The sequence below is a fragment of the Odontesthes bonariensis genome, chromosome 15, assembly GCF_027942865.1.
Source record: "Odontesthes bonariensis isolate fOdoBon6 chromosome 15, fOdoBon6.hap1, whole genome shotgun sequence".
Taxonomy (NCBI): Eukaryota; Metazoa; Chordata; class Actinopteri; order Atheriniformes; family Atherinopsidae; genus Odontesthes; species Odontesthes bonariensis.
The window spans coordinates 1,949,196-1,958,814 of NC_134520.1; the positions used below are offsets into that span (position 1 = coordinate 1,949,196).

General features: G+C 44.9%; 1 protein-coding gene across 1 annotated transcript; it reads right to left on the reverse strand.

Moving 5' to 3' along the window:
* Positions 1 to 1,444: 1,444 nt before the first annotated feature.
* On the reverse strand, positions 1,445 to 8,192 carry myoc (myocilin). Its single transcript, XM_075484600.1, has 5 exons — positions 7,459 to 8,192; positions 4,606 to 4,671; positions 4,435 to 4,530; positions 2,639 to 2,850; positions 1,445 to 2,557 (listed from the first exon to the last, which is right to left on the reverse strand). Exons 1-5 carry the CDS (start codon positions 7,952 to 7,954, stop codon positions 1,976 to 1,978), a joined length of 1,452 nt encoding a protein of 483 aa, XP_075340715.1. The 5' UTR covers positions 7,955 to 8,192; the 3' UTR covers positions 1,445 to 1,975.
* Positions 8,193 to 9,619: the final 1,427 nt, after the last annotated feature.

Sequence of the window (9,619 nt, forward strand, 5' to 3'; positions counted from 1 at the left end):
TTCCTGTGCTGCAATGTTGCCACCTGGCCTGTGGGCCACGACATAACTTGAGTTGAGGAAAAAAATAGATTTATTGTATCAATGTCAAATTGACAAATTCCCAACAACAAGCATCACAAGGCAAAGCATTACAGGTGCAGCCAATTAAAACAGTTAAGATACTGAAGCCCATGCATCACCCAAAGACCAACGAGTGGGTGCGGAGAGGCATGACTGATAACACGGCATCTCCTGGAAAAAGCAGTTGGGCTGAAATGATTCCGTATGAGTAATAACTGAATTGTTGATTCGTTCAGGCCCACCCCTGTGGGGGAAAAAAAAACAAAACACTTTACTGGAATGCCTCAAAGAACATAACGAAGAGTCTGAGGAGCTCATCTTGCCATAGGACCCAAAGGATCTACCGCTGTCTTCCCTGTGACAGACACTCACTGCACCCTCAGAGCCATTTTAATGGTATAAGAAGGCCTTATCTTGGTGGTTGGCTGGTAAGGACCGCGTCCATGTTGGCAATGTGTGTTTGCAGCAATCATCTGTTCGAGTCTTGCCTTGAGTTTTTTTTCCTGTCTTTCTCTCCATTGTCTCTCTCATTCACTGACCTATTTATTTAAGGCAAAGAAAAATTCAAAAAACCATTAATAGTAAAAAAAAAAAGAAAGGACCAACTCAATAAGTTTGCAATTGTAATGTTGAGGCTGATTAGGGAATATTACTGCAGTTGTTGGCACCCCAAAATCTTAACCACAATTTTTTTTAAACATTTTTTTTCCTAAATATACTCAGCGGATTTAGATAGTGGAACAAACTATTTTCAGCGCTATCGAGTCCTGATTCGACCCACTGATGATAGTTTTACTGCACAGGCAGCGCAGATAGAAATGCTGCTATAAGAAAAGATTGGGAAGCTCAACAGTTGCTATCGTTGTTTCACAGTTAGGACGCCCTCAGGATGGGACTTTAAAGAGTTCCAGCCTAGCAAATGTGTGAAGGTGTAAACACGACGCCCATGGAGCCGTCTGGAATGGTGTTTTCAGCCTGAAACAAATACTGCACACTGAACCAAGCATGGCTCCCCGGCAGAGGATGACACTACCATTTTTAAAAAAAAAAAAAAAAGGACCTCTCATAGATAAACCAGATACTTTCATGGATATTATACCAAGAACAAAGGAAACCAAAGTGTGACTCTTAGAATCCCAAAAGTCATTTTTTGTCATTGGTTATATACCAAATGATGGGGAAGGTAGCATACATGCCTCATATGGCCTTATGTTGTTTTTCAGTGTCTTTGGACATTCAATGAAAATATGAATGCACAAAAAAATTTATTGATTCGCTTTCATTTCAATTCATACTCCAAATACTCTGACACTTCTGAGCTGGACTATGATGAATGAAGTCATTTGCTGTGAGAGAAACACAAAAAAAAGCAACACAGAGACCGTTGTAATTAATTTTGTTTAATTTATTATTTTCGGACATTATGTCAGTATGTTGACTACATTGTGCAAATACATGCAATATTCAATACATGCTACGTGATGAAGCAGTTTATTTGGTAAAAGATGTTATCTTGTGAGTCCACGCAGGGCATGTCATACCACATGATTTTGCCTTCCAAGAAGTCTGAATTATTTGTCTCTTGGCTGGTGAAGGTGAACAATGCGTCTTAGTGTCAGTCTTGCAATATATACGACTAAACATGAAAACAACAAAATCATACATCTGGAATAAAAGGCGGTACAAAAATAATTGCTCTTAGAAGGAAAAAATAGGGAAAAGATGGCCTGCTGGGGGCGCTGTTTCTCAAATGTCTCTCTTTCACTTTTTGGTGTGGGTAGTTAGGCTCTCCTACACGTGGGTACTGGTGATGTTAGCTTTCTAAATGCTGCTGCCACTTGTGTTATGCTCTAAAAGTGTGAGTCTTTGACGCAGGAACAGGAGAGGGACTCTTCAACAGTCACTCATGTTGGCCTCAGTTGGCCTGCTGGCGGCCCAGCCTGAGGTCATAAGACACTATGTGGAAGTTGTCCCAGGAAAACAGCTTCCTCTGAGCCAGGTTGTAGTCGATCATGCTGTTGTAGCCGTACTTGTTCTTGAAGGGGATGGATGCGGCCTCCCCCTGGCTGGTCTCAGTGTCGTACACGTAGTTGATGATTGTGTTGGGGGCTGCGTAGCTGGCCACGGTGTACAGCTTTCCGCAGATGATGAAGGAGTTGGCCACAGAGGCCTTCCTGATGTTGGTCTCCCAGCTCCTCTTCACCTCAAGACTGTGTGGATCCAGGTGCGAGATCACAATAGCTCCTTGGGCCTTACTGGTGGAGTAGACCGCCCACAGCCCCTTCTCATCCACGGACAGGTCGATGTCTGTGTAGCCTCCCCAGGAGTAGGGGAACTGACCGTGGAAGCCAGCGTGGGGAAGTTCCCGACGGGCTGCGATGTGCTCTGCGGCCAGGTCGTAGCGGATCAAAGAGCGACTCAGCCGTCTCTGATAATACAGAGAGCCTCGATACAGAGTGGCCCCTGTGCTCTCCAGGGGGTCTGGCAGCAGGAGGACCTGACACAGGGAAATGTAAGGCAATAACTAGGAATGCCCTAAGATTTTTGGATCATTGGAAATCATTCATCATATACCGACCTTAGATGGGAAGCCTTTAGAGAGTTGCTCCATGTCGTCGTATCCAAACAGCTGCCTGACGTCAGTGCCAATTGTATCGACACGCCAGATCATGTCGGGTCCGTATGGCAAAACAGCCTCAGGGTCCTGCATCCAAACACCATACTTCCCTGCAATGTTGTCAGCCTTTCTGTGAGTGATCGGCTCTCCAACTGAAATCAGCTCCCCGCAGCCTGCGAGCAGCAAGAGGCGACACATGAGAGGGAAGAGCAGAGAGATTTCTGACACATTCAGCCACCAGCAGATACCAGAAACATTCAGCATTTTCACAACAGTACACAAATCTTGTTGTAAAACGTCGCAACCACGATCCTGCATTCAAAAGTTATAGCTTTTACATAATCATGACCAAAATTGAAATCCTAAAACCTGTAATGGTGCTGTTCGCTAACTGAGGAAGTCCAAACAGTTTGACCTCACCAAGGCCCAGATGTGGCAGGCCATAGGAAACAGCCTGGCCCAGGTAGAGTGCAAATGGTTCATAGTGGGTCCAAATGTAACCAAACTTTCAGCAAAAAGATACATTTACACACACCTAAAGTCTAATAAGTTGATTGTGCCGACGCTGGAGTGCTGCAGATCAAGGGTTCTGAAAGGCTGCCATCATTAAATCAGATTAGTCTTTAAATGATCCAGTTTGTTTCGTGCGTACGGAACTCACATCACGTGACAACATGACAAGGGAAAAAACTGTGAAGGGGGTCTGTGTGCACATAGTTGTGGAAAAATGAAGGCGAACCCTGATCGGGGCTTTGATGACATCATTACTTCTCATAGTGGAGGCAGACAGCAGGTTTTGAGGAGCTCTCTGTTAGCTGCAGTTTTGTCTGAGTCACCACCATCAGAGTGGCAGCAGCTGCTCTGCAACCTATCCTGGGCAGGAGCCTTTAGTTTCTCTTACTGGGAAAACGATAAGGCTGGCTGTATATTTACCGCTTCCTAAAATATACCCTTGCTCTCTGGTCCAGGATGTGGCACCGGATTTAGGATTAGATAGGGATAAGTCTTATAAATACACCCAACGCTGTGTTGCTTCGCGCTGTCATTGCCTCATTTTGTGTTGACTACACCTACCATTTTCATCATCTCTGAAATAATGAAAGCTGCTGAAAACCCCCCAGCAGCATGAGCTACAGTGGGACGTGGTTTCGGGAAACCCACCCAGGAATGCTTTGCCAGCCGTGTTAAATGATATCATGTCAGAGGGGCTTTCCCTTCACACTCAAGAGACAAACATGAAACTCAGAGGTGCCCTCATACCTACGGTGTGGCATGACTGTGGTATTCTCGCCCCAAATGCCCTTATATTAATAGTAATCTTTTCTTTAAGGTTGTCAGCAGGGGGGTGAGTCTCATGTTTGCGAGGTCACATGGATGGAGGGAGAGGAGGCTGCAACGACTCAGAGTGGTATGAGCTGCAAAGACTGGCCACCGTGCTGGCTTGTATTTGAATTACAATTTTGTCGTGCATGTTGTTGTCCTCAAATATCAGATTTCTATCACAGAGCCCATGCAGAATGTGCCTTGCTTTTTTACAGGAGCTCAAAAACTCCACCGGCTGCCTTTGACTTGTGCATTTTAATGCTCATATTGCTAACTTCAGTCAGCTTTATCAGTGTTACAGACAGAGCATCAGAAACCAATGAGAAACTTAGACAGGCGGGTTGACTCTCTGAAACACAGCAGCACAATGTTAAACCTGTGACTGATGGGATTTGAAATGAAGGAGCTATTTCAGGTTAAATACAGATACGGACCTGTCTTGTCCTCATTGCCGTCAGGAGCAGGTACCTCAGTCACCTCCGCCTTCAGCTCCTGAAAGCCCGGAGCTGCTCCATACTGCCACGCTGAATCTGAACAGACACGGAGAGACGGAGTAAGTGGAAGAAGTTACAGGAAGTGAAAGCTCAGCAAGGAACGTGTCTCACCTGTCAGGCTGCTGCTGTCTCTCTGACTGTTGGGCCTTGTCATCAGGTGAGACATCTGACTGGAGGCTAAACACACACACACACACACACACACATGCACACACACACACACACACACAAACACACACGCACGCACACACACAAACACACACGCACGCACGCACGCACACAAACACACACACACACACACACACACACACACACACACACACACACACACACACACACACACACACACACATGCACATCACAGCTTAGTAATGTCTGTTGTGTACCCGAACGTGTCTGTGCCACTACTGACAGCAGGGAATGTGACCGCAGGGATCAAACACCCTAAATGGATTCCCAGCTGCTCCGGAGTCAGACAGTCGGTAGATTGACCGACCATAACACGCACAACACACTTGACACCCCATCTCACCCAATACTGTTAACTCTTCCTCTTATCACTGACAGATGCCATCCCTCTCTTCTATCTATCTTTTACTTTTCTGATTTTCTCCATGTCAGTCAGTTCTTTCTTTTTTGCCCCCCCTTCCTCATTTTCCTGCCTCACAAATCTTTCCTGTGAAAAGTAAACCATGTCAAACAGTATTTGATAACTGTATACTCCTCGGCATGGCAGGGCCTGGAGATGTAAACACAATGATGTTTACATAAAATGTTCATGAAAGCCGATATGTTTAGGGGGATTGTTGCATTTGTGTCCGTGAGCAACTTCTTATTTTTTGTGTGCAGTCTCACAAGCCTGCTGTGCTCCTGCATGGACATTTCAGGGATTTCAGGCAGGTAATGAGCCCTAATGATGCAGAGAACATTAAACGTTAGCATCTGCAAGTTGAAGTTTATTTTGTCAGCAGTGATGAAGAGGAAAGAAGGTTGGCAGTTGGTAACAGGGGCAGAAGATGAGCAACAGTTATGTACTGTGAATCTTGCAAAATGTATACACACACACATTTATATATATATATGTATATATATATATATATATATATATATATATATATATATATATATATCATTTGTGAGACTCTGAGTGTTACAGGGGGTATAGATGTTCACTCTGAGCTGCTTCAGGAGTTCTTGTTACCCTTTTCCTGGTTTGCTCCATACATGCTTTCATATCCAGCCCCTTTGTTTGGGATGCTGCTGAGCAAAATGCCAGAAACCTCCCCCATTTTCAAGAGGGGGCTCTCTTCAGGGTCACACCATTCCAAACAACCTCAGTTAACAGTTGAGCAGAGAGAATTCATTCCAGTCGTCCCCGTTCTTTATACATATTTATTTTTCCTGTTAGCATGTTGTATATCACAGAAAACAGGAACTGATTAACATAAAGTCAGTCTCCTCGAACATCTGGCTGCAGTGGCTGCTGGTGTGGTGTTGTCCCGCTCTGTGTGACATAAATCACTCCTGCGCAGCGCTGAATCATGTCAGCTCTCATAATTTACACTTGTTTAAGTTCTGCTTTAATCTGCAGCATCCAGCTGATTTGTGTTGTCACTAGTGGAGTCAATTTTATGTGAATGTCTGTTTTTAAAGCAATGAAATAACATTTTACATTGCTGACCATCAGCTCACATATTTTGAGTGGCAAATATTGGGAAAGGTCATAACCACTGCCTGGGTTGTAGGAACTAAAGTTCCTCCTGTCAGAGTTTCACTCTTATGTACAAACTTGCCAAAATGGTCTGATTTATGTCTTCTCTCCTCTGGTCCTGCATGTCTTCCTCTGACCATGATCTATTCGGCATCTGCTGGTCAGCCTGGCAGGGCTTCTCTGTGTATATCAGTCTGCAGGTGAAAACATGAGGAGCTCAGCAGATAACCCGAAGTGTGCCGGAGTATATAAGCCTCCTGAAGCAGAGGAAATAAGGACGTCCCACGGCACGGGTAAAGAATGATTTACTGCTGCTGGAAATATCAGCTTTTAAAGCAAATGATGCTGAGAGCCACGAGGGTAAACGGAGCAATGCTTCACTGATAAATTAACACAGGATGGTGACAAAGTGGAGATGTTTGGCACTTTGGCCTCTGCAAGTCAATGCCAAAGCTTCACTTTTGGGTCTCCAACATAACTCCATATCCCTAATTCCTGATACCTCCAGATCCGCATCCTCACCAGCCCTGAGACCTGGGCACAGAACTGCTGCTTCCAGAGTGTTCATCACATTACAACCTCCTGTCTCCCCTGATCTGGGGCTATTCTCACTCTTCTTGCCATGCTGAGGGAAACACCAGCCATAAAGACAGCAGGATATCTGCCCATAAATATGAAGCTGATCCTCTCTGGCCTGCCTCCAGTGCTCCTAAATGTCGAGCAAGAAGCGGTGGAGCAGGGAAACCCGAGCTGAGTGTCCCTGCAGACTTGTGGGGCAACCAAAACATTACCATGCAAAAAGAGGTGTGAATCCTTAAATCGTGAATACAAATCATCCCACTTTTTTTTTTTTTTTTTTAAATCTGAGATGATTTGTGTTGGCTGATATGGTGTCAAAAGAAATCATACATTTGTCACCTCAAGTAGAAACGGAAGCAGGAGATGCATCAGCTTTATATGAGCATGGTGTTCCACCCATAAAATGTATTTATGTATCATTACTTATCAGTTTCATTCAACTCATTATCATTACACAAATCTGAGTCAGTCAATACATATTTCTGCTAAAAGACTATCTGTCAGCAGGCAGTTAGGACTTTGAGTTGGCAATCTTAATTATGGTGTAAGAGGAGAAAGTGAAATACACCCAAATATTTTCAGAAGTAAAAATGATTTTCACATTTTTATGTTATCAGATATCAAGTTTTTTAGATTGTTCTAGCAGTTTTTAAACTGGGAGGTGTGTCTCTTACCACCAGCAGGTCTGATCGGGGCCCTGTCTTGATGAGAGGGGCTGTGTGGGACCACGGGGGTCTGAGGAGGACATGGTCTGCTCCTCAGCCTCTCTGTCTCCCTCCTCATCTCTTCCGTCCTCATCTGAAGCCCCTCCAGCTCCTTCTCCAGGCGTTCCTTTTCCCCCTGCAGCAGGTTCCTCTCTCTCGTGACCCGATTCAGCATCTCCTGCAGCTCAGGCTGAGCTCTGGCTCCGGCCCCCTGCTGACTCCCCTGGGGCTGAGTGTCCCCTACGGTCAGCTGGGACACCATCACCTCCAGCAGGCTGAGTCTGGCCTTCAGGCCCTCCACCTCCGGGTTTGCAGCCAGTGGGCAGCTGGCCTCGGCGGGGCTGGGCACTGTGAAGGTGTACTGGCATCGCCCACTGCGGTCGTTCCCCCTCCACAGAGAGGCTCGGTCCTGGGCATCACCTCGGAGCAGAAGACCACATATGCTTAATGAGAGAAGGAGGAACATGTTTCAGACAGTCCTTCCACACGCGGTTCTCGAAAGCTGCTTTTTTTCTTTGTCTTCTGTCCGGTCTATTTCGTGCAGGCTGATCTTTTAAAACCTTAACTAACTCCTAATGTCCAGTGAGGATTTTCTTTCTTTTTCTTTCTATTGCCTCGGGTCTTTCTTTTTCTTCTCTCCTCCCCCGTCTTGTCCTCTCCTCTGTGACCAGGCCCACAACACTGAGCTCTCACCGACAGCTCACAGATATTTATACAATCTGGAAGGGACGCAAAGAGGGAAGCTGAAAAACAGGGAAGAGAGGTGAGGTGAAAGCGAGGGTGGGAGGGTAAGATTGTAGGGAGGGTGAGGGAGGGAGGGAGGGAGGGAGGGAGGGAGGGAAGAAAGGAGAGAAAAGTAAATCTCGAGATGCTTGCCATTCTGGAGACAAAAATATCCCATATTTACACAATTCTGAGTTTGATTAGGCTCAACAAGGGATGCTTTTTTTAATTGTACACTTTGAATTTGATGTCTGTTTGCTGCCTTTTTGATAATTTCCTTAACTCTGATATTTACACGTCCTACTTGTAAAAGTTGCCCTTTATATCTGTGATTCACTCCCATGGGATTTGAAGTTTGGGTCCAGCATGGCAGGGTGAGCTGCTCCTTGGTGGATACAGTTACCTTCTGAGGAGCCGGTGTCTCCTTTCATAGTGTTGGGGGGCCTACCGATGACTGGATATCCAACGCTGACCGTTTCCCCTCAGCTGGGTGAATGTGCTGCACTGTGCCTCTTGTCACCTTGATTTAACACAGTATCTCCAACACAATTCCTTTGCACTGCCAGTCAACAACATATACACCTCACAATCCCAACCAACTTTACAGCCCTTAACTTACTCTCGTGTCCTATCTGTGTTATTTGAATCTCTCCTGACTTCTCTCTGACACTTCATCCCTGCATGTCTCCTTACCTCTGTGTGTGTTCAGACTTGTCATCCATCCATCTCTGCTGACCTGCGTGGCCCCGATCCTTAAAACATCTCCAAGGTGCAAAGGGGAAGAGAGCTGCAAGGGGTGGAAAAGCTTAAGTATGCAGGCCCATGAAAACACTCTTCTACTTGCAGGATGATGTTATGTCTCCTGTCTGGAAGTTCTCGTTTACAGGCAATATGCGCTGACTTTTGAAAACAATTAGCTGCGGTATTCACAACCGAGGCATATCCTCTAAAAGGAAACTTCTTCATTTGTAAAGTTAAGAAATTTCATTTGCATTTAACATCAACAAATAATTGTTGCCAGTACTTGAATTAAGAAAGTGTGAAAGGTGGGACATTTTTTCAACCGGCATGGAAACACAGCAAAGATGCTCTTGGGAAAGTAGGAGGGCTGGGAAAAGGGTCAAAGAAAGAAACAAAGAAAGAAACAAAGAAAGAAAATAAACATTGATAAGATCTGAATGTAATGATCATCGGTTTGAGTGTAACATTTGTCAGTGTAATATTTTGGGTTATCTCATCATATACTATATCTGATATTACCCAAAAAAAAAATCTGAAATTTTAACACATGACACCACAAATAACATGTAAAAACCAAGAAAAAAAATAGAAACCAAAAATGAATATTTGTGATCTTTGGACCCCCATGTGGCTCTTTACTGTGCCTTTCTGTTGTGGAGGTCACTGG